Source organism: Lissotriton vulgaris, chromosome 9 (assembly GCF_964263255.1).
Source record: "Lissotriton vulgaris chromosome 9, aLisVul1.2, whole genome shotgun sequence".
In the NCBI taxonomy this organism is placed as follows: domain Eukaryota; kingdom Metazoa; phylum Chordata; class Amphibia; order Caudata; family Salamandridae; genus Lissotriton; species Lissotriton vulgaris.
In genome coordinates this window covers 518,440,533-518,467,025 of record NC_141697.1, presented here as the reverse complement: position 1 = coordinate 518,467,025, position 26,493 = coordinate 518,440,533, and the positions used below count along the sequence as shown (strand labels likewise).

General features: G+C 50.7%; 1 protein-coding gene across 2 annotated transcripts in view; it reads right to left on the bottom strand.

Moving 5' to 3' along the window:
* KIAA0586 (KIAA0586 ortholog) overlaps positions 1-26,493 on the bottom strand; it is a 637,696-nt gene that overhangs the window by 322,682 nt on the left and 288,521 nt on the right. For both annotated transcript variants that reach the window (XM_086937986.1, XM_086937987.1), the window contains exon 19: positions 13,250-13,437. In XM_086937986.1, the coding sequence (XP_086794112.1) occupies positions 13,250-13,437 (188 nt within the window). The remainder of the gene's footprint in view (positions 1-13,249; positions 13,438-26,493) is intronic.

Sequence of the window (26,493 nt, the reverse complement as noted above, 5' to 3'; positions counted from 1 at the left end):
GGGAGTGGGTGAGTGGGGAGTGAGTGAGTGGGGAGTGAGTGAGTGGGGAGTGAGTGAGTGGGGAGTGAGTGAGTGGGGAGTGAGTGAGTGGGGAGTGAGTGAGGAGTGAGGAGTGAGGAGTGAGGAGTGAGGAGTGAGGAGTGAGGAGTGAGGAGTGAGGAGTGAGGAGTGAGAGTGAGAGTGAGAGTGAGAGTGAGAGTGAGAGTGAGAGAGTGAGAGAGTGAGTGAGTAAGTGAGTGAGTGAGTGAGGAGTGGGTGAGTGGGGAGTGAGTGAGTGGGGAGTGAGTGAGTGGGGAGTGAGTGAGTGAGTGAGGAGTGGGGAGTGAGTGAGTGGGGAGTGAGTGAGTGGGGAGTGAGTGAGGAGTGAGGAGTGAGGAGTGAGGAGTGAGGAGTGAGGAGTGAGAGAGTGAGAGAGTGAGGAGTGAGTGAGTGAGTGAGTGAGTGAGTGTGCGTGTGTGTGTGTGTGTGTGTGTGTGTGTGTGTGTGTGTGACAAACCCTGCTGGGGAGCAACATATTGCTGAACAAAGGGGACAGGCCAAACAAGGTTACAAGTTTTGTTTACACTAGAGTAGGTTCCTTTACTTTGCACTGTGTAGGCTGGTAGTGCGCTTTCAAGAGAAGAGTCTAATTATACTGAAATGCAGAAAGGTAGAAGTTGTGAATTTTATGGGTATGTAGTAGTACCTGGTGCCTTAAGAAGACGATTGTCTCATCTAATGATGGTGCCCAAAAAAGAACAACAGTGTAGGTGTGGGTATTCTTTTTGTAGGACTAAGAAGAATTCTGTTTTTAAATTGAAATAAAGTCATGTAGGGCTTGATGTAGGAAGTAAGTCAGAAACAGATCGGAAAGTGAGGTTTCTTGCAAATGTCCGGTAGTGGCATGTGGGTATGCGATGTAAGGTGGACGATTGCTCTCAGCACCTGTTGCAAGCGGCAGAACACTATGAAACCATCCACCTTGCATGTTATCAGCGGAAGCTGCTGCTGTTTGAAGCACTGCCCCAGACCATCGGGGAGTGGACAGGATGTGCAGCATAGCGACAAATAAAAACGTTGTGCCGTGCATGCAACAAACTGAACCCCAGCCCTTGCAAGTTATCGTTTTAGAAGTTAGTTGTAATGGAAGATGCTGATCAGAGATCAAGGATAGAGATTTGCAAGACACAAACCTTTTGTAAATCAGTTAGTCACTGGTGAAAACTACATGATCTGCAGTTCGCGTGGAATGGTATACCACAATACTATGGTCTTTGCGTTCACGAATGCAGCAGTAATTGTTGCAGCTAAGCTGGATGTTAAACTTTAGTAATAGGATTCACTAACCCCAATAACTGTTTGAGTTCTTCGAAATATTTTTGAAAATGAGCTAAGCTCATTTGGTTGCCAGCAAGCCACACCCCTAACTGGTAGGTTTTGAATGAAATTTGTGCCTCTTATAACAGTGTGTGATGTCAAAGTAGAATGTGAGCATTCTGTGGGATTCTATGTTCGAATCATCTTTTTTGAGATGGTGTGTGGTGACAGTCTTTTCCTTGTTGCTTGTGCTTATGTTCAGTAGTGGGAAGATGTGTGTTGGTGTAGTGTTGGGTCCGCTAAAGGAGGGAGGGGTTTTAAATATTTACCACCTGTGTGCTCCATGTGTTTATAATAGGGAGCCTGTACAACGGCTTTCATTCTTATGTTCTCCATTCCTCTTGATCACCTTACAGAATTAATATAAATGAAATAAGGAACACATCACTAGCTTGAGTATAGCATAATCCTTGTTCAGCTTTTTTACATCTTTTTTAGCTGCTGGACAACATTCCAACTCACTGCATGGTTATGCTTTTTGACAACAAATGTATTTAGATATTTTATTTTTTCATTTAACAATATTTAATAAACACACTTTAGATACATACATAGCTACCCAAGTTGGTCATTGAGTTTATTTCTAGATTTCTTAAAAGAAGTCTGGTTGGTTACTTATTAGTGTTTTTTTTTAATTAATTCAGCAAATCTTTGACAAAATGATTACTAAAACATTAAAAGGCTATTGTAAATCAAAATGCCTACATCAAACTATTTCAACACTAATACCTTGTAAAAGAAATACTGGAGTTGATGAGGATTTTCTGTTATTTCCCTATATTTTGTTATGTAATCAGTGGGAAGAGGGTTTGGGTCCTGGTGAGAACAAGGACATGTCTCCACTGAGTTACATGCATCAACCTTGAATTTGGGTCACCTAGAGCCACATGTTGGCCCTGTGTGAGGTAGCAGATAGTCTCTGAGGGCAGAGTAACTGGCAGGGAGCACTTACTGTCTCCAAATCTGATAGTCAACAAGTTGATCTATCAAAGGAGCTGTTCCCTGGAGTGCCAATGTATGAAAAAGAAACTGACCAACTGGCAGGTCAGGACCAGGAATTGCTGCTCCACACAATGATAAACCGTTCAATAAGCTACCACTCACAGTTTCATATGGCAAAATATCTCTTGGAAAGCTTTGCTTTTGGATCCTTATGCAAGACTGTGTACTACCTACAGCAGTTTGGCTTTTCAGAAAAAGATACTGACGAAGTGAAAGGGATTCGTGTTGATACAAATTTGTATTTTCTAGCATCAACGTTCTTCATGGCAGCGTTCCATGGCACTGTCTGGCGACCCATGATTAAGGGGTCGTGGCATACTAAACGATGGATGGACACCACTGCTGGAGCAAGAATCAGGAACGCCAATGAGCTCTAGGGACGCTGAATCGGGCGAGGTGGTGAGTGCCTACCTCCCTCTCCATTTCCACCTGACATCTTGGATCAGCCCCGCCTGGGCTGTTGACTCCGAGATCTCTGCATGCTGTGCTGCCTGCTGCACCTGGGGGGCCCCCGCAGACTTGACTGTGAGTTGGGTGAGCTACGAAGAGTTGGTGCGATGTTGACTCATGGCCACTGATGTTGATTACTCACTGTGTTGAGTGGCGGGGGCACGGAACAGGTGATTGGGGCATGGATGTCTGCATTTGTTTTCCTTGCGGTTTTGCTTGTGTTATTGCTGAGCCGCTAGGGGGTGGATCCACGGTGTCTGACTCCACAGCGGCTGCATGTACCTTGCCCCGCTCCAGGGACTGATCCCGAAAACACTTGCCGGCCTGAGTAAGGCTCGTGTGTCGGCTCCCTGGCCCTCCAACCTCACCGCCCGAGTGCCGGAACTAAGAGTGGGCTGATGCACTCGGTCACGTGGTGCTGCTCTGGTGAGGTTGTGGAGAGGCTGTTTACACACACAATCACTGCTCCGTTTGCGGCCCAGCGACTGAAGCCACAGATTTAATTGCAGATCTCGGTGGGCTGTGTAGAGAGGAGCAAAGCTCGGCAGAGCTAAAGCACTAAGCAGCAGTCTATTGTGTCAAGCGCAGCCCAGCGTGCTCGGCCCCCCCAAGGGCACATGGACGCTGGCGGGGCTGACCCAGTAAAGCCGGAAATCAGTGCCCTCAAGGCCCAAACCTCCATTTTGCCTCTTAGTCTGGGCTCATTCACAGAAGATGGCGCCCCCTCTCTCAGAGGGACATAGAAACTAAAAGTGGACAAACTCCCCACAACACACATCCCTGCTATTGTGGGGGCCGTCTTTACGATATAATTGAATGATGGCGAGATGACATCGGATAAAGGTAGAGAAGTAGAAAATGGGTAGTGACTAGAAGAAAGGGAGGAAATTAAGAGGGAAGAGAGGAGGAAATATATATTTTTTTTTAGGGGGGGGGGGGGCGTGGCCAAGATGGCGAACAGAACGGACGCAGGATCGCATGGCTCCACATCCCTGAACCCCACCTAAGCCCCTAAAAGGTATACAAACCCCCTAAAATTGGCTCCTCTAGTCCCGCCGCGGCGGGGAAGCTGGCCCGGTCCTCCGGGGGTGATAAGGTGGCGGCGCGACTATTGAGGCGGCTTTCCCCTGAGGCGCGCAGACCCGTCCGGGGCCGAGACAACATGGCGGCCAGCATCTGGTGAGATGGGACGGGTCTGGAGGCAGCAGAGGTCCCCTCAGGGACGGAATGGGACTGCAGAGCGGCGGTAGCAAGGTCCAAGTGCCAGCACCAGAAGCGCTGCGGCCCGCAGTGGGGAAGCCCGAGATCGCAGGGAGTGCTAGGACGATCCAGGGGAGCGCCCTCTGGGTGAGGCGCCAAAATCGAAGCCCCAGGTTTGGGCCTAAGCTGGGCCGGGGTCGGAACCCTGTTGGGACCATGGAGTGGTGAGGCGCATCGGCTAGCAGTAAACCGCACCCCGGAGCAGCGGTGGGAAGAGGCAGCGGGCGCAGCGGCAGGCCCCCAACGCAGGAGAGGTGGTGAGGTGCGGCGCTCCGAGCAGCGAGGCACTAGGCGAGCACGAAAATCGAGGCCCCTGCTCTGGGGCCTATGTAGGTCGCATCACGACCGCGCCGCAATTGGCAGGTGCAGAGTGACCAGCCCAGCGTTTTGGGGTGGCACAGCAGGCCCGCACTCTAGCGACAGCCTTGCTAGCAGTCCGGCTACATCGAGGGGCCCCCCGGCAGGTGAGGAGTGGCACGGAAGGAGCGGCAGTGCATAACAACGGGCCACAGTGCTGGCTACCCGCAGGGCGGAGAGAGAGCGTGGCCACCTGGGGATCGGAACCTCACCTAGCTAAGTGGACTCTGTTACTGTGGGATGCAGCCCTTGCTCCCCGCTTGTCCTGAGGGGCCCGCTGGGAGGAGCAGTGACGGGGGTCCGGGTGGACTCCGGGAGTCGGCGCGGGGGTGCCGGCGCAGCCTGTAAAAGAGGGCCCGTACTGAAGAGCGGAGGTTGGAGGGGTCGCTGCCCGAGAGACCTGCCCAGAGAGCTTAACGGCGCAAAAGTGAGGCCTGGTTGGGCTGAATGGTGGGGGCCCGTAGCGCCCGGGAGCTGCAGTGCAGACGGCGTATCTAGACAGGGGCCCTGGCTGGTTATAGGGCCACACAGACTGTTCGCTATTCCCCCACAGAGGCCACTGAGGGGGCACTAGTCCTGACTGGGATTTGTACGGGGCGCCTGCCCTGAGAGCGGTCGCTCTCTCCGGAACATTTGGAGCTACACGTGGGTCTGCTTCTCCTGGGGGCTCACTGTCCACAAGACCCGCACGGCGTGGCGCTCGAGGACTGTGTGGAGGGAGTCTCTTGGCGGCCATGAATCACAGGGGAGGCTGCACCATCACCGACATGTTGACCAAAAGCACCCCCAAAGTGAAGAAATGCCCTGCGTCGACTGTGCCGGCGGGCAACGCTAATGCGCAGGAGGGCGATGGAGCCCCCATCACCAAAGCTTTTCTGGAGTCGCTGTTCAACTCCCTGAGAGAGGATTTTCAAACCCTCAAGCAGGATATGGCAGGGGAGTACAGAGAACTGCGTTGCGATGTCGATGGTCTTGGAGAGCGTGTAGTGGCAATGGAGGACGCAGATCGCACCAGGAGCGAGGAAGTTGAATTTCTACAACAAGAAATCATCTGTCTCCACGAGCAGCAGACCGATCTGCAGGCGCACGCTGAGGATCTTGAGAATCGCTCCCGACGCAATAACATACGGGTCCGAGGCACGCCATCCAAATCCGAGGGCGACAACATCACCGTCTACTTGCAGCGGTTGTTGCAGGAAATCTTGGGAGAGCCCGTGGACTTCGAGATTCGCATAGACAGAGCACACAGAGTAGGCCTGGCACGCCGGGCACCAGCCCCACCTCCGGACATTCTGGCCTTCCTACCTGACTACCCCTTAAAGGAACGCATTCTAAGGGCAGCGCGCCAGAAGCAGAACCTCACATTCCTGGGACACTCTGTGGGGTTGTTCCAGGATCTATCGACAATTACCTTATAAAAACGGAAGGCCTTTAAGGTAGTCGCAGAGTTCCTACGGAGCAAAGGGATCCCATACTCCTGGGGCCATCCCTTTAGACTTATCTGGAAATGGAAGGGAGCCCTCCAGCAACTTCGGTCCCTGCGTGAAACGTGCAACCTGCTGGGCATCGACCACGAAGAAGAGGCAGGGGAGGAGGGGACCCCTACGCACTCATCTCAACCGAAACCACCCCGGTCTTCCCGGGATGGTTGGCAACAGGTGAGACGCCAATGCTCGTCCAGAAGAAACCTTAAGCCAGATCCCATGACCATGGCACAGGAGCAAGCGGCAGCGATACAGGAAGACAAAATAGAGGGTCCTTGAAGCAGCAAGTGCGAGGGGACCTGTTTGGCATTGCCAAGGCATGGGGCGGGGGGGCGGGACGGGGGGCCAACGAGGTCGCCACTGCCACATACTCCCTTATACAGTAACTTTACCACAGTCCTGGACTGAGTTTGTATAAGCCTGAGACTATTACTGCTAGTTGGGGGTTCACAGTTGGGGTTCGGGAGGGGGTTTTGGGGAGTTTTGGGGGGGGGGGGGGAGGGAGGGGGGACGCCCAGTGCTTTGTACTTGATTGTGATGCCCAGCTTTGCCGTTTAAGCCCGCCAGCACGACCGGCCTACCATTGTCCACCCACACACATCTCGCGCCCCACCGGGCTTGGTGACTAGCGTGTCCGATTTCTATGTAAAACATGCCGCCTACAACCTTTAAGGTCCTGACCCTTAACGTACGGGGTCTAAACAATCCTGTTAAGCGGCGTGCTATTTTGTCCCACTTAGAACATACACAGGCTGCTTACTGCAGGAGACCCACTTGCTGGCCCGTGACAGCCATAGGCTCCGCTCACGCAAATTCCCAACTCAGTTCTTCTCCTCTGGCCCCACTAAGACTGCAGGGGTGGCGGTCCTGGTGGCACGACATTTTAAAGGGGAAGTCCTACATAAGAGTGCAGCGCAGAAGGGGAGATTGCTAGCGTACCGCTTTGCTTTGGGGGGCCTCACGTTTACGATTGGGTCCCTCTATGGCCCTAACGAGGGCCAGGAACGATTTCTCCACTCAGTCCTTACAGACACACCGGATTGGCATATTATACTGGGGGGGATTTCAACATGGTCTTTGACAGGGTCCTGGATAGGTCTGCCCAACGCACTCACCAAGCTGGAGCGCTTTCTTCCAGTTGCAATGACCGGATGACCGAGCTGGACCTCCATGATCTTTGGTGCCGCATTCATCCACACGATAGGGAATACTCGTATTATTCCAATGCACACAAAACTTACGCCAGGCCCTCTTTCCCAGTTTGCGCTTTATCCACTTCAACAGAGATAGGGGTAATCTCACTCTCGGACCATGCACCAGTCACTACCACACTCACTTTACCACCGGCGTCATATCCTCTCAGGGTGTGGCGTCTTAGAGACACGTTACTGCATAGGAAAGATGTGGTGAAACACATTCAGGACACTATCCAAGACTACCTATCCCACAACGCTAACTCCAACACGACTCTGGCGACAAAATGGACGGCCATGAAGGCGGTCATCCGGGGGGAATTTTTGTCTCTTTCCTCCGCTGAGAATAGGGAACGGCAACAAAAGCTGACGAGCTCACGCAGCGTGTTCATGAACTTGAGCAAATGCACCAACGAACTGGGGCACCCAGAATTTGGAAGCAACTCAAAGTCGCACGCCAACTCCTAGCAGCTCTGGATATGGATTGTGCGGAGTTCGCAGCCCTGAGGCTGCGACATGCCTATTACACCGGAGGGGACAGATGTGGCCGCCTACTGGCGAATAGACTCTGAGTTGCGCGCCAACAACAGACGGTCAAAGAGCTCTCCTGCTCCGATGGGTCCACAGTCACAGAAGACGCCCAGATCGCGGAAACTTTCCGCAACTTTTACGCTACCCTTTATACAAGCAGCCCGTTTGCCGACTCGGCGGCGTCCGAATACCTGGACTCAGTCACACTTCCCACTCTAGCACCTTCCCAATCGGAATATCTTGAAAGGGATATCCGCATTGAAGAAGTGATCTCCGCCATTGCTAAACTCAAGCCAGGGAAAGCTCCGGGTTCGGATGGCTTTACAGCTATCTTTTACAAAACGTTTTGCACTACACTAGCACCGATTCTCACCCGCCTTTTCAACACCTTTTCTGAACCCGGCGCCATCCCGCCTGACCTTTTGCGTGCGTCCCTTACAGTCATCCCCAAGTCAGGGAAGGATAGGGCTAAATGCGGCTCCTACAGGCCGATTTCGTTACTAAACGTGGACCTTAAATTATACACTGGAATTCTGGCGGCCCGGTTGGCTCCCCACCTGCCAGGCCTCATAGATCTGGACCAATCGGGCTTCATCCCCGAACGTCAGACGGTGGATAACACCAAAAGGGTCGTCCACCTCATAGAAAAAGCCTCCCGAATACCTGGGGAGAGAATGATGCTGGCGGTAGACTCCGAAAAGGCGTTCGACCGGGTTCACTGGCCTTACCTAGAACAGGTCATGGCGAAGGTCGGAATTGGGGAGAAGTTCTGCACTCTCATTTTTAATTGTTACAAATTCCCCACGGCAGTGGTGCCAGTGAATGGTTATAGCTCAGAGAGCTTTGATATCGAGAGGGGCACGAGGCAGGGATACCCGCTATCACCCCTATTATTCGCCTTATATATGGAGCCATTCGCTCAGAGGATCCGCCAAAACCGTGCAGCAACAGGGATGGTGTTCGTGGCTTCACACACACCATCAGTCTTTATGCGGACGATGTCCTGCTCTCGCTCGAAAATCCGCGGACGGCCCTACCGGCTTGCATAGCGGAGTTGGATACCTTTGCTGGTGTGGCCGCGTTCAAAATGAACACGGACAAGTCAATAGCTCTCGACTTGTCCCTGTCCCCCTCCACAAAAGCCTACTTACAGAATCTCTTCCCCCTCCAATAGTCATCTGGCACAGTGCCGTATCTGGGGATCCAGCTGGCCCCCACACTCACAACCATGACGGTGGCCAACTATGCTGCACTCCAAGGGAAGATACGTGAGGAGTTGGGACACTGGAAACACTTTCCCCTTTCTTGGTTGGGCAGGATCGCAGCGGTCAAAATGACTGTCTTGCCCCAAATCCTCTACCTCTTCAGGGCATTACCGCTGCAGCTGCCTGCAGGTTGGATCCAGCAAACACAGGCGGACCTCGCCCACTTTATTTGGCAAGGCCGGAAGCCGAGAATGAAGAAGGCACTGGCCATGTTGGCCCCGTAAGCAGGGGGCTTGGGGATACCGGATTTGCGCAAATACTATCAGGCGGCGCAATTGCGCTACTTAGTGGAATGGAGTAAGTGGGAGTCGGAGAAGCATTGGCTCTTTCAGGACCATGCAATTGCTGGGTGCCCATTCCAGGAAATCCCCTTTCTTCGTAAGGCCCACCGGCCTTCTAACCTTTACGCCTCGTTTGTCACACGGGTCCCCCTGAAAGTGTGGGACACCACTAACACCATTCACGAACTTACCACTTTCCAGACTTCACACCAGGCCAAGGGAGCCTTCACACACTGACGGCCAGCGGGGTGCCATTTCCTATACCATATCTACGGCCCAGACGGAGTACTTCCCATCCCACTCTTTACACAGGAATACAAATTCCCTGAGACGGAACGGATGCGCTACATGCAAGTCCGACACTGGGCACTCCAGCCACAAGTGAGGGAGACGGCGGATAGGAAACTCCAGCCGTATGAAAAGTGGCTTATATCCCGCACCTCTGACACCAAATTAATATCCGACCTTTACAAATTTTTACAACCACCAACAACACATCTCTACAACCCAGGCAGGGAACGATGGGAACGTGAACTAGGCAGGACCCTGAGCCATAAAGAATGGGACCAGATCTCTTATAGAGCGTGCCACTCTGCATATAACACGGGGCTTACAGAGACACTAACTAAGATATCCACATATTGGTATTACACCCCAGAACGGATACATGAGATGGCCCGCAGTAAAGACAAAAATTGCTGGCAGGGTTGTGGACACACAGGCACCCTGTTACACCTCTTGTGGTACTGTCCTCTTCTACATTCATATTGGACGCAGGTAATAGATGACATTGACATCCATTTCCAAACAGAACTACCCCGATTCCCTGGCTACGCCTTGCTGGGGCTCCCTAATCCACTGACATACCCCTTGCGCTCGAATAGGGGGGGACCAGATGGCCATTGGCCTAGGTTCCGCAGTACAGAACATCCTAACACACTGGCGCACTACTACGTTCCCTCCACTACAGGCTGGTTACATAGGATGTGGTGTGTATTAGGGATGGAAAAGCTGTCATTTACCTTAGCCGGCGATGTAGATCAATATGATGACCTCTGGCAACCATTTCGCTCACTGCTGGTCACTGAGTTTCGGGACCTCACCTGCCCGAGATACCTCCGGATGTTGCGGCTCACAGGGCCCAAAAAGGCGGACTCCTAAGGAGGTTGCGAATGGAGACTCCCTCACGAGCTAGAGGGGGGGCAATGGGGGGTGGATTTGAGCACTGGACGGGGGGGCGAGGGGGGAGGAGGGGACGGGGAGTTTCGGGGGCGGGGTTTCCTTTTTGGGGGGTTTTCGCAGCACTTCCTGTATATTTATGCCTTTATTGGTCGGGTTGGTTTCTGAATGCTATGCCCGCCCTTTTTGGGGCTTTACTTGCCTTTCGAACGCTCCATTCCAATGTCGGACCACATAGCGTATGTAATGTATGTTTTGTTTCATATGTGCTGCTTCCAATAAAAAGATTTAAACCTAAAAAGGGGGGGGGGACGAGGTGCTAAAGCATTTCTCCTCCTCCTATCTCTCACTCCTCTCTTGTCTCTTGTCCTTGTTGCCGCTTATTCTATCATCTGGGACACCTTCGCCCCTCACACAATGGACACAAATATAATCCCACAGACCTTCATGCCTTCACTTCCACTATCAACTACTCTGCTAATCTATCAAAAAATGCTACTAAAAAGCACAAACATCGGCTACTCAAAACCTGTCCTGAAAACACTTATTTCAGACATTTACTTCTGCGCCAACAAGGGTAAACTAACTAATGACCTCATCTTCTAAACCAGAAAACGTGTGGCATGATGGAGGAACATCTTCTATTCCATGCTTCGTATCACTGGCACGAGGAAAAAGCCTTATGGTATCAAACGATCAGCTTCGCTTTTGTTCTTCGACAATGCGAGCGCTACCATATCCCTTTAAACAACTGTATTATGCTTATACAAGCCTCGAATTACAGTTTAGCTAAACTGGATAATATCTTCCCTACAATCAAGAATGCTGTGATTAATAAGGCTTCACATCCCCCTCAACTCACCCTATTCGCCATGATGACTCTCTCACACCTCGTCTAACGTCCTGGGTGACTACAACTTCACCTAACCCTATTGATCTCCCTCCGGAGTAACCTGTCCCACTAATCCGCTTTATCGCTCTCCTGTGGAACTACCTTGCAAGATCCATCCTAGCACGCCATCAGCCCTGTTGTATACCAGGAAACCACCATCCGTGGAACCTATACCACCCAATGTAGTCAACTTCTTATCGCCCACATCCTACCAGCTACCCATATGCCCCACTACCCTCCCCAGCCCAGACTCCCTACTCCACACAAATTGGTCCTCCACAAGACCTCCCTGACTCGCTCGCACCCCCTGATCATTTTAATGCCCCCTCTGCCAAACCAGTGCTCCCATGAGGCCTCCCCCCTAAATGAACTCTCAAGACAACCCTTAACCAACAGCCACCACACTGACTGGGTCACTCGCCTGGATGCGATCTCCACCCACTTGCGTCACCTCACGGACAAACTGTAGAAATTGACAGCCATCACTATCGAGCATCTTCCCTTGCTCAGAACTGCAAATACCTTAGGGACCCGGTCCAACTCCCAAACAGGCTCAGTTCTTACCCTAGAGACACGCACACTTCTCACCTTACTTCAAAAATGTAAACCCTCCTAAATGCCTCCTCCCGTCCCAGAAGAATAAAGGCTGATCTAATTATCAGTGACTTCCGCAACCTACTCCTCTCGTATACCAACCCAATAGGCACTGACGAGACCTTCTGAGGTAAAATCCAAGCCATTCAAGCTAACCCTTAATGAGAATCCACAATCTCAGAGGTATAAACAGCAACAACCTCAAGTGCTTTAACATCCCTCATTCAAAAAGGGAGTGAAAACAATACTAATGAACATGTTTCTGCCCTAAAATACATTGGTTCTATTGTTTACTTACCTACCCCTCTGTTCTGTTGCCCTGTTTGACCACTACATTGGTGTGCAACAGTGAACTCCAGGTTTACTATGCCATTTCAATATATGTAACAAATGTTCTTTTCCTACAACTGTATCCTACCTACCCTACAATGTGAAACGCTCTGATACCCTTGAGGGTCATGTTCGCCCTATACAAAACCTTATAAATAAATAAATATCAGCTGCATTGAGAATGGGTTATGGTGTGATACTCATGTATAGATGCCCTATGACAATGTTGAGGAAGTTGAGTAGCTGGACTCAAGCTGCTGGAGAGTGTTAGTAAAATCCAGCTGGCACTGCCCTGGGGACCAGTATGGCTCTGGTGTCCAGAGGAGTGGCAATATGGAGAGGCAAGCCCTAGAAGAGGCAGAGCATTCCAACCAGTCTCTGGAACGCATTTATCTAAGTGTGATAGCCGAATAGTTGAACTGTTTTGCTAATGTTAGGCAAATACCACAAATACAGCAAAAAGGACTTCTTAATACATTTACTGTCTGCAAAAAAGAGGTCACAGTGAGTGAAAGAGGAAAAGGGTCAATAGGGGGAGATTTTGCAAGGAACAGAGAGATAACGGCATCTCTTGATACCATCTTCAAAAAACTAGAATGAGTGGATAAAAATTCTGAGGCTGTTAAACCGCGGATAGAGAGGATGCATGTTTTTAAAACATTCACAGGAGTCAGGAACAGAGGTGAAGATAGAGATTATATTAAGTCATGTGAGCTCTGAACTCAGGGCTCATCGGGAAGCACAGGCAAATATATAATTTGCATTGCAGCCTCCTGAGGATGGATGATCAAGAATGTAATCAAAACTATGATTTGATTAGATATTATATCTTCTGGTGTTTCTTATGCACTGGAAGCTTTGATATTAAATGAAAACTACTTTGCAACTGAAGGTGTCAAATTCCAAATACTGTTCTAAAAATAAGAATTCTTAGGTCTGGCTCATTACTGAAAACAATTCTAATAGATTATGAAAGGGAAATTACATGATGGGGGGATAATCATTTCTCTTGCAAGGTGGATCCATTTTAAACACCAACATTTAGAATGTGCAATATATATATATACAAACTTACCAACTAATCAACCGATTCTCTATTGTTTCCCTTCTTTCAATAATATCATTCAGAACATCTGAAGTTGGGTGAGGAGCAGGAGCGGTGGGTGGAAATGGTATACCATTATATTTGGAGTTCACTGGTTCAGACCACCCATTGTATTCTAATACTTCTTCTGGCATCTCATCCTCTTCTTTTTCCTGATCCTTTAAAAACGAGTAGTTCTACAATTTGTATACGTTTTTTTTTTTACATTACATACAAATTCAACAATAGCACAGATCTGTGTTGCCAACCATGGTAAAGACACGCAATATAAGCTGTGGCATATTAACTAACCAATCACTTATTGGAACATATTTCAAATACACTAGATCCTACCCTTAACACCAAGTAGGTCATGTTACCTAAAGTTCATCATGCCAAGGAAAGAACCATTCCCTGAGAAAATATGCTTTTCTGCACAGATAAACTATTTTACTGATTTACATAATTTCTACATATCGCAGACAGTAATTCAACGTTATTACTTCATTGCCATGAATTACAGATTTCAACCAAAGAGAAAACTGAAAATAAATTGTACAAACAATCCGAACATACGTTACAATTGCTATGCCTGTTACAACCAGTGATACCAGCGCTGAGTTCTGGAAACATTTCCAAACCCTTGGAATTCAACTTCCAGTGATGTTTCCAGAACATTTTCAGATCATTTAACAACCATAACACATGGTGACAAGATTTATAAATTTATATTGCCTTTCAGTTGAGTCTCAGACTCATTTTCCACTAAGAGAGAATTCCCTGTGTTGAAGTAACATTCATTTGCTAAATCTTCAACAAGAATCTGGGGGGCAGACCAAAAGCACAAGAGTTTTCCTCCTTTTATTTTAGATGACATCAAAGTCAAAGATCTATGTGCATTGGGGTTAAAACGTAAACGCAAAGAGGAAAGTCCTTTGACTGTGTATGTCATGAGAAACTGTGGAGGACGCTCGAACCGATGTGAGTCGAAACAGCCCTAGTACAAGTGGTAAGAGGATTATATTCGAATGCTAGAGCCAGGGTAAGGTTTGGACCTAACGGAGAAAACACCACTTCATTCGGAGTAGAAAGGGGGGGTTAGGCAGGGCTGCGTCCTGGCACCCTTCCTATTCACCCTGTATACAAACGGTTTAGAGCGGGTGATGCTTGAGGGGTGTCAGGACCTGCCTCAGGTACAAAATAGACCGATACCGATCCTACTCTACGCCGATGACGCTGTGATAATGGCCCGAACATCAATAGAGCTACAGCAGGCTCTGCATAAATACAACAAATATATGGAAAGTCTTGACCTAAAGATAAACGTCACAAAAACTTATATAATGGCCTGTGGGAAAGGTACCAGGAAAGAGAAATCTATTTTTATTGGTAGCGGTAAACTTGAATACAGAAAATTATATCCATATCTGGGTATTCTCATGGATTATAAAGGTTCCTGGCAGGAGGCCATAAGGGCAAAGAAACTCTTATTAATGAAATCCACGACTGCTCTTGTAAATTTCGCCCAGAAGCTAGGAAAAAGACCACCTTTGGAACTAATAAAGATATACGAGGCCAAATGCGTTAGTGGAGGTTTATACGGGGCAGGGATTTGGGGATATTGTAATATATCAGTAATTCAAAAAGTAGAAAACGCTTTCATCTGCTATGTACTGGCAGTCCCGTCCTCTACTTCAACGTTTGTCTGCCATTCAGAGCTGGGACTGCACTATATAACAGATAAAATAAGAGTCCAGCCACCCTTATTGTGGCATTGTATTTGGACGTCAATAAAGACAACTTTTAATCAAAGCGTTATAAGCGATTCCCTTAAACTAGAGAAAGCCCTAGATATTAGATGGCTGAAATACATTAAAGATTTTATGACGGACTTGGGACAGCCTGAGTATTTCAGTAATCCATCAAAGATGAATAGCATTTCCAGAAAAGATTTTAAAAAACAGTGTATGCTTCACATGGACGAGTTAAGATATGTAAGTGAAGCTCACAAGTCCACAGTTCGCCAAAACCAGTCGATTCTTTCCACTTTAGGAATGCAACCATATCTGACTTATCAGTTAACTGGATATGAAAGATTCGTATTGGTCAGATTTAGACTAGATTGCTTTTATCATTTAGTGTTGTTCCCTGTAACAAACGATTGGTCAAGAAACTTGGGACCATGCCCATGTGATGGGGTTGCAGCCCAATCAACAATACACACTGTGTTATTTTGCAAATATTATGGGGTATACAGAAAAAGATGGATCATCCCAATTTTGAAAATGTTGTGCTTACTTTGCACTCCGATTATTGGAGAATGACTGTTATGAAAAAAATATACCATAATTTTTAAAAGCTGTTATCAAATCATGGAAAAATGTACTACTTTTTTTAAAAAGACTTGTCTATTTTGTATAAAGCATTTTTGTAAAATATAAATTTGCTAGATGAAATGACTTTACCGTTGTATTGGAAATATGTGGAATTTTTTTATAATACAATGGATGGTTCCCTTTTAAAACTAAAGATTTTAAATGTTTATATTCTGTATTTGTATGCTACGCTTTTATGGTTTTTAAGTCTTGAAAAGAAAGCGAATAAAGTGAATTTGATTGATTTGATTTGAGTCTCAGACTCATTTTCCACTAAAAGAGCATTCCCTAAGTTGAAGAAACCTTCATTTTCTAAATCTTTAACAAGAATCTGGGGGGCAGACCAAAAGCACAAGAGTTTTCCTCCTTTTATTTTAGATCACATCAAAGTCAAAGATCTATGTGCATTGGGGTTAAAACGTAAATGCAAAGAGAAAAGTTCTATATCACTCTATACAAACAACATATTCCTTTCAGTGGGGCTCTGGATATTTGGAGTGGGGGTAGGTATTTTTTCATATCTTTCCCTGGTAAACAAGTCGAGATCCATGGCATTGTGATGCAATGGAGGTGTTTTGTGGCACTTCAGTGTTCAGCAACCATTCATGCTTTCTACGAGGTGCCTTCTAAATACACCCACTGTTCATGCCTCTGACCGGACTGGTGAACTGCAGAGATGTGGGTGACAAAAGGCATATTATTTGTCCTTCCCTTTAGAGAATTCCCCATTATCTGACTGTTACAAAAACACATTTTGGTGCCTTTGTTCTTTATGTAAAAGAGAGTTGGAGATGATAAAACACATTAAAGATCTCAGGCCCAATGGAACACCCACAGCTTAAATTTGTTGATGTGATAGGATTACTCCTTGTCCGATGACTTGCAAAGGGCCATGATGTTATTCATAGAATTTCCACATTTTTCCATCAACGAGTTTGTAAATTTTGAACGAATGGGAAATGTTTTCACAGAAATAAACTTCCTCCTTCATTGTCTACTGCCGGTACCAGTATGGTGCCATCTTGTATACCCTGGCACCCTTCATATTCATTTATTGGGAAGGACGTGACCTAGTTGAACCATCTGCAGCCACCACTGGCCTGAACTTATAGCACATCAGCCAGGCTGGAAAACATCTAATTCTACTCCCTGCAGGTTGCACATGACCTTGGAAGGAGGACTCAAGGGGATTTGAGAGGGGAGGAGGAAGAAAAAGAAGAGGGCTGTTATCCCGGGCGGTGTCCACAGTCTCTGGGCTTTATTAGCTATTGTATGGGTTGCAATGGCTGCCTTTGGTGATGGGCAAGAACTCAAGATTGTCCTCTGAATTTTCTGTATTCTTAATGAAAATGATTGGCTTGAGAGAACAAACCAAAAGTGCAGGCCAGAACATGGCTATCTTAAAACCCTTCCAACATAGAATATGGATTATCGCCAAAACGTCTGTTGCCATCACAGGGCAGATCTAGAAGGGTCCTGGCACATAACTAGAAAATCCTCTGGTGCACACCTAGGCATCATGCTTTATCGCTACACTGGTGCCCATGGTGCGATCCGCCCAGTGAGTCATGTCCAGGATCCCTGAAGACACGTTTTGCTGCAATCCTGTCAGTCTTGAATTGTCCACCTGAAGACACTCAAATTTGACAGGGGTGGCTGACAAAAGCTCACTGGCCAAGCCCTAAAGTGCATACGCGTAACGTCACAGTAGGCAGACAACTTTCAGGGATCTCAGAGCAAAGCTAGCAGAACAAAATAACCTATTTTCAAATGCATCAATTAGTGTCTGTCCTCTAACTGCTGGTGAATTACGGAATGCATATGTGTTACTGAACTACCAAGCTGAGTCAAGAAGGCTGATTTTCCAGGGGTGGGCCTATGACACCTAGCTAGTGGGCAACTTACTGGGGAGTTGAACACGACTTAGAACTTGTCACCATCAAGGTTGTCAGGGCCTTTTTAATAGGCAGTAAGGGCTCTGCAAGCAGCAGTTTCAGGTTGCAAGATCTCTGTAAGTTGGTTCACCTTAGTTTCCATAGAAGATAGCTGTATGTCCAACATCTACTGATGCTCTGCGGACTACTACAGTGAAAGAGGCAGTCGGTGAGAATCTCAGTGGGGAGTTCACTTCTTTCCCTGGAGAAGTATATGTAGGGAACTGGCATTCTGTACATCCAAATATAGCCTGCAGCAGTGTCATGAGGATGACCAAATTGCCTGTCTCCTCATCTTCATGCAGAATTTTTTAGAACTCTTAAACAGTTGCAAAATGTAAACTTATTAAGGCTCCAACTTACAATATTATTGGGGGGGGAGAGACAAGAGACAGAGACGAGAGAGAGAGACAGAGACAGAGACAGAGACAGAGACAGAGAGAGAGAGAGAGAGAGAGAGAGAGAGAGAGAGAGAGAGAGAGAGAGACTGCGCCTTCGTAATCTCCATGAGACCAATGTCAGGTCCATTGTGGGTACTGATGAGTCTGGGCCAGCGCCGAGGCTATTATTAACAATGTTGCCTCAAGTGTGGGAGGTGAGACATGGGCCTGCGTCAACAGAGAGCACGACGGACAACTTACTTATCTTCGGTAATGCATTATCTGGTAGAGACTCTTTACAGCAGATTTCTCACATTAGAATATCTCCCAGGCATCAGGCTGGATCTGGAAAATCTTGAGTAGTACCTCTGCATGCCAATAGGTGGCATCGTAGCCGTCCAATTCGGAAGTGACGTTGCGGTGCCTTCTAAACGACACCCAGGCGTGCTGACAGTTTCTTTCGTGACTATTTCCATGCCTGTAACGCGGAGCCACATAAAAAATAACGTACTAGTGGTGACCAGTGTGCAGAACCTAGAAGGATCTTTTGGAGAAGAGCCTAGTTTGCCGAGTGGGGGGATGGGCGGATCGGTAAAGAATCTGCCATTAGATGGAGTCTCTACTATCTAAGGGGTTACCTGTCTATCTGATAGAGACTTCTAACCACATATTCCTCACCTTAGAATAGATACCCCAGCAATACCTCCTTGGAGGTGAAACTGAAACGGACTAGGCCAAAAAGTCCCTGACTGACCGAAAGGGCAAAATGCTTGTTTTTATCAGGCCTGGCTGTCAAAGCAGTAGTGTGTGGTAAACATGTAAAGTGAAGTCCAAGTGGATGCCTGACAGACATCCAGTATAGGAACCCCACGCGCTAAAGCAGCAGTGGCAGCCTTTGCCCTTCTTTGCCAATGTGTAACAGATTTTGATATAGAGCACAATCCACAGGACTGGTGTGCGTTTGAACATCCTTGCCCTTCGTTGCCCCAACAAACCCAATCAAAAGCTGATCGTCCACCCTGTGGGGCTTGGTGCAATCAATGTAAAAGGAGAGAGCTCCATTAGAGTCTAGGCAATGGAGTCTCTCCCATTTCTCTAAGGGACAGGCTAGTCATAGAAAGCAGGCAGAGTGATATTCTGGCCAACATGAAAGGGGGTGACTACTTATGGTTTTGGTACGTGTTCTAAGGTCCATCTTGACTGGAAAAAACATGGCGTACGGTGGGTTCAAAGACAGAGCTTTAAGCTTGTGGACCCTCCTGGTCAATGTAATGGCTCCCAGAAAAGCAGTCTTCATAGTAAGGAGCCGTAAAGGGCAAGAATGGAGCGGCTCAAAAACAGCAAAACATTAGAAATGTCAAAACAAGGTTTTGATTCCATTGGGGCATGACAAATAGGGCAGGAAGAAAAAGATGCTGGAAACATTTTAGGAAACAAATCACAACCAGTGACTTAAAGAGGAACGGTTAGTCCGGCAGCCGCAGGAAAGTTGAGATGGGAAACAAATGCACAAGTTACTACTTGTGTAACGATATATCTGTAAGAGACATTAGTTAGTGATAGATTCCTTACCTTAGAATATCCCCAGGCGTCAGACTGGATCCGGAAAATTTTGCGTAGCAGTACCCTTGCGCGTCGGTAGGCGTCGTCTGCGGCTCCGCGTCCGTCGTCGGCGTCGTGGGCGCCGTGATGACGTCGTCGGAGTACTTAGACGCCGCCTCCGCGTGCTGACGTCAGTTCTTAGCCACAGCTTTTCCGCGCCAGAAGCGCAGAGCCATGACAAAAACCGACACTGGTGCCAAAAAACTAGGGCCCTGAAAGGGGATGACCTTAACCCTAGATATCGGTTCGCAGAACGGGGAGGATGGGTGGGTCGGTAAGGAATCTATCACTAACTAATGTCTCTTGCAGATATATCGTTACACAAGTAGTAACTTGTGCATCTGAAAGAGACACGTTAGTGATAGATTCCTTACCTTAGAATAGATACCCCAGCAATACCATCCCCGTGGTGGTGGGTCTGCGAACCAATATTTACACCAGAAAGTCCTGGAGAACGGAACGGCCGAAGTAGCCATCCCTCAGGACTTGACTGTCCAGGCAGTAGTGCCTCGCAAACGTGTGCAACGAAGCCCACGTAGCAGCCTGGCAAATGTCCTGCAAGGGCACACCTCGGCCCAAGGCAGTTGTAGTGGCCGTGGCTCGAGTGGAATGAGCCCGCAGCCCAACAGGTGGTTCCTTCTTAGCCAAGGAGTAACACGCCTGGATGCACATGATAATCCATCGAGAAATGGTCCTCTTGTGCACCGCTTTCCCTTTCTTAGCGCCCGCGTACCCAACAAAGAGTTGATCATCCACCCGGAACTGGCGTGTGCGATCCAGATAGAACGAGAGCGCACGTTTTGGGTCCAGACGGTGGAGCCTCTCCTCCTCTCTCGAGGGGTGCGGAGGCGGAAAGAAGGTGGGCAATGTGATGGACTGCTCAATGTGGAAGGCCGTGACCACCTTTGGCAAGAAGGAGGGCCTAGTCCTCAAAACAACCTTGTCCGGATGGACTGAAAGGAAAGGAGGCTTACAAGAGAGGGCCTGCAGCTCACTCACTCTCCTGGCAGAGGTGATGGCTACCAGGAAGGCAGTCTTCAAAGAAAGAAGGCGAAGTGGACAGTTATGAAGTGGCTCAAAGGGAGCGCACATCAGAAAAGTCAGAACCAGGTTCAAGTCCCACTGAGGCATCACGAAAGGAACAGGAGGAAAGGTATGAGTGATGCCTTTCAGAAATCTGTTTACTATAGGGGACTTGAACAAAGAAGGTTGGTCAGGCAGCCTCAGAAAGGCTGAAAGAGCCGAAAGATAGCCCTTGATAGTGCCCAGAGCAGAGCCCTGCTGGGCAAGAGAAAGAAGGAAGAGAAGAATCTCAGACAGAGGGGCATTGAGAGGATCCACAGCCTTTGCTGTGCACCATGCCACAAATCTGTTCCACCTGCAGGCGTATACCGTTTTTGTGGAGGGACGCCTGGCTGCCAGAATGATGTTGCAAACTTCAGGAGGCAAGTCAAATGGCCTCAACTGTCGCCGCTCAATCTCCATGCATGGAGGTGGAGACTGGACAGGTTCGGGTGGAGGACCGTCCCCTGCTGCTGCGACAGAAGGTCCTCCTGAAGAGGCAGACGAACCGGGGGATCGACTGACATACTGAGTAGCTCGGGATACCAGTACCTTCGTGCCCAGTCCGGAGCCACAAGGATGACATGTGCTCGGTCGCGCTTGATCTTCTTCAGCACTCTGGGCAGAAGAGGTATAGGCGGAAAGGCGTACAACAGACCGCAGCTCCACTCGCGACGAAAAGCGTCTCCGAGCGAGTGCCGCCTTGGAAATTCCAACGCGCAGAACTGATGACATTGCGCGTTCTCTTCGGTGGCGAATAGATCTAACCAAGGCTCTCCCCAACGCAGAAAGAGGCCTTGCGCCACGTCCGAGTTCAGACGCCATTCGTGATCCATCGAGCACCGACGGCTGAGTTCGTTCGCCCTGGCGTTCAGAGAACCTGCCAGGTGTTGAACAACCAGAGTCACGCTCTGATGTTCCAGCCATTGCCAGAGGCGCAGAGCCTCCTGGCATAGGGTCCACGACCCCACCCCGCCCTGTTTGTTGCAGTACCACATGGCGGTGGTGTTGTCCGTGAACACCTGCACTGCACTCCCTCGGACAGACGGGAGGAATGCTTTCAGTGCCAGACGAATCGCCCGCAGCTCCAACAGATTGATATGGAGCCGGGACTCCGCCGGAGACCAGAGTCCTCTGATCTCCGCCTCTCCCAAGTGGCCTCCCCAGCCCTGGAGGGACGCGTCCGTCACAACTACGTGCTCCGGTTAGGGAAGGGAGAGGGATCTGCCGTTGACCCAATCGCGGTCCGTGAGCCACCACTGCAGCTGTCTCGCAGTGCCCTCCGAGATCAGGACATGGTCGGAAAGGTTGCCCCGGTGCTGGGCCCACTGAAACTTCAGGTCCCACTGCAGAGCCCGCATCCGCCACCGTGCGTGATGCACCAGAAGGATGCAGGAGGCCATCAGCCCCAGAAGCCGCAGCGTCAGCCTGACCGAAACCCGGGATAACGGCCTGAAGATCGGAATCAGGGCCTGAATATCCCGGACTCGCTGTTCGGGCGGGTAAACCCGAAACTGCGCCGAGTCGAGAACCGCTCCGATGAAAAGGAGCTTCTGAGAGGGGCACAGGTGTGACTTCGGCACATTGATGGAAAATCCCAGCCTGTGCAGGAGATCCGCCGTAGTCTGGAGGTGGTTGGCGACTGCCTGGGGCGAGCCCGCCTTCAACAACCAGTCGTCTAGGTAGGGGAAAACTGAAACCCCTAACCTGCGCAGGTGAGCTGCGACCACCGCCATCACCTTCGTGAACACCCGTGGGGCGCTGGTAAGGCCGAAGGGGAGCACGGTAAACTGAAAGTGCTCGAGGCCTACCGTGAACCGCAGGTAACGCCGGTGGGCCGGCAGAACGGGGATGTGGAAATACGCATCCTGCAAGTCCAACGCTACCATCCAGTCTCCTGGGTCTAGGGCAGCCAAGACCTGAGCCAGTGTCAGCATTTTGAACTTCTCCTTCCGGAGGAAGCCGTTGACGTTCCTCAGATCCAAGATAGGGCGTAGGCCCCCTTTGCCCTTCTTGGGTACCAGGAAGTAGTGGGAGTAGCAACCACGACCTACTTCTGGCCCAGGAACGCGCTTGATGGCCCCCTTGGCCAAGAGGGCCGAAACTTCCTCCTGCAGGAGCCGCAAATGATCCCCCGATACGCGGTGGTGCTGCGGTGGCATGGCTTGAGGGGTCGTCTCGAAGGGGAGAGAGTAGCCCCTTCGGACGATCTGCAGCACCCACCTGTCCGAAGTGACTGTGCGCCAGTGAGAGTGGTGATGGCGAACCCTGCCCCCCACTGGCGTCACATGGGCCGAAAAGCACGGACTAGGAGGGTTTAGAGGCGGATGCTGCGGGGGCAGGTGTGGACTGGCTCCGCTTGCCTCCCCGACCGCCTCCACGGCGGTTTCCACGGCCGCCGCCGCGCTGGACGACAGTTTGCGGCGAGTGGCTGGCGGCACGCGTGGGGACGCCCCTTCCTTGGCCACGAAAGGAGCGAAAGGCACCCACTTGCTGGCGCGGGGCCAAGAGGCCCAAGGACTTGGCCGTAGCCCTGGAGTCCTTAAAGCGCTCAAGCGCGTGGTCTGCCTTGTCGTCAAAGAGGCGACGGCCATCGAACGGCATGTCCATGAGGGTATTCTGGACATCAGCCGAGAAGTTGGCGGACCTGAGCCAGGCGTGGCGTTGAATCGCCACCGTCGTAGCCATCGCTCTGCCCAGCGAGTCAGTTGTATCCAGTCCGCAACTGATCGAATACTTCGCTGCGTCCCGGCCCTCCACTAGGGCTTGGCCGAGTTTGGCCCGTACCTCCAACGGACACTCTGGCAGCACTTCCGCCACCGTTTCCCATATAGAATGGGTGTAACGGCCCAAGAGGCATGCGGTGTTGGAAGACCGCAGCCCTAAGCTAAGGGACGAGAATACCTTTTTGCCAAAGGCCTCGTACCTCTTGGATTCCCGGTCAGGGGGAGCCGTCGGGAAGGCGGTCTGGGAGTTAGAGGCCTGGATAACCAGACTCTCGGGGGTGGGGTGGGTGGACAGGAAACATGGGTCGCCGGAGCCGGGCGGTGGCGTCTGGCCACGTTCCTATCTACAGGCGAACCTGTAGCGGGCCTGGACCAAGTGCCCAAAAGAACGTCTGACAAGGCCTCATTAAACGGCAGCATAGGCTCCATGGAGCATGACTGCGGCTTAAGGACCTCAGTGAGGAGGTTAGTCCTCACGGCCGCGACGGGGAGCTCAAGGCCCAACGCCTTAGCAGCCCTCATCAACACCACACTATATGTCGCGCCCTCCTCCGAAGCCACGGAAGGAGGAGAGGCGAATCCAGGGTCTGGAGAGGTGTCCAGGCCACTGGCCTCCCCAAGGACTCCTGTTCAGTCCATGTTAGACTGACATTCCCTTGTCAGAGGGTCCTCAGACCCCTCCCAATCCTCCTCTTCCCCCATCTCCTGAGACTCAGGGTCGTAAGTGAATGAGGATGGGTCGTAGGGATGGAACTCCCCGACCGGCGTCGAGATCGGCGCCGACAGGCTCCGTCCCGACGCCGGAACCCATAGAGAGGAGGCAGCGGGGACGGCGTCGGCCGAGGCCGACGCCGGAGGGGACACCACACGGACCGACCCCGGGGGGGTCGTAAGGTCCACCGGGGACGATCCAACGCCCGACGAGGGCCGAACGGCACCCTGCGGCGTCGGGCCCGAAGGCACCGACGACGCCGGGGCCGCAGAACCCTGCGGCGCCGAGCCCAAGGGCAGCGGCGGCGTCGGGATTGTGGAGCCCTGCGGCGCCGGCGGCGTCGAGGCCGAAGCACCCGACTACGTCGGGGTCTCAGCCCCCGACCCACTAGGGCCCCCTGATGGGTTCACTGGGCCCGAAGGCGCCGCGGAACCCGTCGGAGAAGATAGGGACCTCATGGCCATGAGGAAGCGCTCTATCTCCTCCGGCGTCGCGTTCAGCCCAGGGACCGGGGGGTATGGAGCCGAACGCGGCGCCCGCGACTCACGAGGAGCCGCGTGGGCGGTGTCACCCAACCCCCGGCCGCATCGCGCGAGCGTCGGGGGGAGTCGGAAGAGCGATGATGTCTCTTCGGCTTCTTATGCTTCTTACCTGACGACTTGGACCCGGAGGAGTGGCGCCGACTCCCGGAGCTGTGACGGCTCCGCCCCGCGACCTGTCCCTCGACCTCCCGTGGGACCGGGACCTCACACGGCGTGGGGCCGACTGGCGGATCTCGAGTCGCCTGCGGGACCGCTCCCGCCTGGCCTTCCTCGAGAGGGCCCGACAGTCGGAGCAGGCCTCGTCGTCATGGTCGACGCCCAAACACGTCAGGCACAGGCGGTGCGGATCCGTAATCGACATGAGGCGTTCGCACTCGTCGCAGTGCTTGAAGCCGGGCATCCCTAACGGCACCGTCGGAGTCGTGAAGACTTCGAAATAGATCAAAAGATCCAAAAAGTTAGTCAAAAAATGACTAGGGAACTGCTTTTTCCAGATCTGCGCTGGCTGGCGCGGAAAAAAGAAGAACTGACGTCAGCACGCGGAGGCGGCGTCTAAGTACTCCGACGACGTCATCACGGCGCCCACGACGCCGACGACGGACGCGGAGCCGCAGACGACGCCTACCGACACGCAAGGGTACTGCTACGCAAAATTTTCCGGATCCAGTCTGACGCCTGGGGATATTCTAAGGTAAGGAATCTATCACTAACGTGTCTCTTTCAGATAACCTTTGACAGTGCACAAGGTAAGGCCTTGCCAAGTAAGTGAAAGAACAAATAACAAAAGGGGATCCACCTGGTGCATGGAACATCTTGCCACAAACTTCTCCCAACGTCACGCGTAGATGGAACTAGTAGAGGGACACCTGGCTGCCAGATTAACATAGCGATACAAAAGGGGATGATGGACAGAGCATTTGAGCAAATCAAACACTCACCCCCAGTCAACTGATCTGGGTTTAATCCATCACCATTCTTTAGCTCACTCAGCCACCCCTGTTCAGACATGGCCATATGCAAATCAGTCTGACCCTGTGCCTCATGGGAACAGTCCAGCCCTAACTGCCAAGCCATGTCTTCCCTGGACCGGAAACAAGCATCCTGGGACCGGTTTCGGATTCATAATCCTCATCAGCCAGGCTATCTTGAATCCAGTGGCCAAGTGAGCAAGGGACTCACGTCTGAGCATACCCTGCCAACGTAGGGCAAACAAAGCGATACAAAAGGGGATGATGGACGGAGCGTTTGACTGGGGGTGAGTGTTTGTATTGTCAACGCTCCGTCCATCTTCTCCTTTGCTTTTTCTTTGTTCGCCCTAAGTTGGCAGGGTATGCTCAGACGTGAGTCCCTTGCTCACTTTGCCACTGGATTAAAGCAAGCCTGGCTGAAGACGGCTGTAATGCCAGAAACCGGTCCTGGGAGTCCCTTGCTCACTTTGCCACTGGATTAAAGCAAGCCCGGCTGAAGACGGCTGTAATGCCAGAAACCGGTCCTGGGAAGCTTGATTCCGGTCCAGCGAAGACATGGCTTGGCAGTTCGGGCTGGACTGTTCCCATGAGGCACAGGATCAGACTGATTTGCATATGGCCATGTCTGAACTGGGGTGGTGGAGTGAGCTAAGGAACGGTGATGGATTAAACCAAGATCAGTTGACTGGGGAAGAGTGTTTGTATTGTCAACACACCGTCCATCATCCCCTTTGGTTTTTCTTTGCCAGATTAACATCACAGAAGGCAAGAGGAAGGTCAAATAGGCAATTGTTAATGCTCAACCTCCACACATGAAGTTTAACAATGCACAGGTTCAGGAGCAGCAGCCTGCCCTGTTGCTGCCACAGGAGGCCCTCCTGAAAGGCCAGCTTGATCAAAGGAGCAACACTCAAGCTCAGGAGATCTGTATACA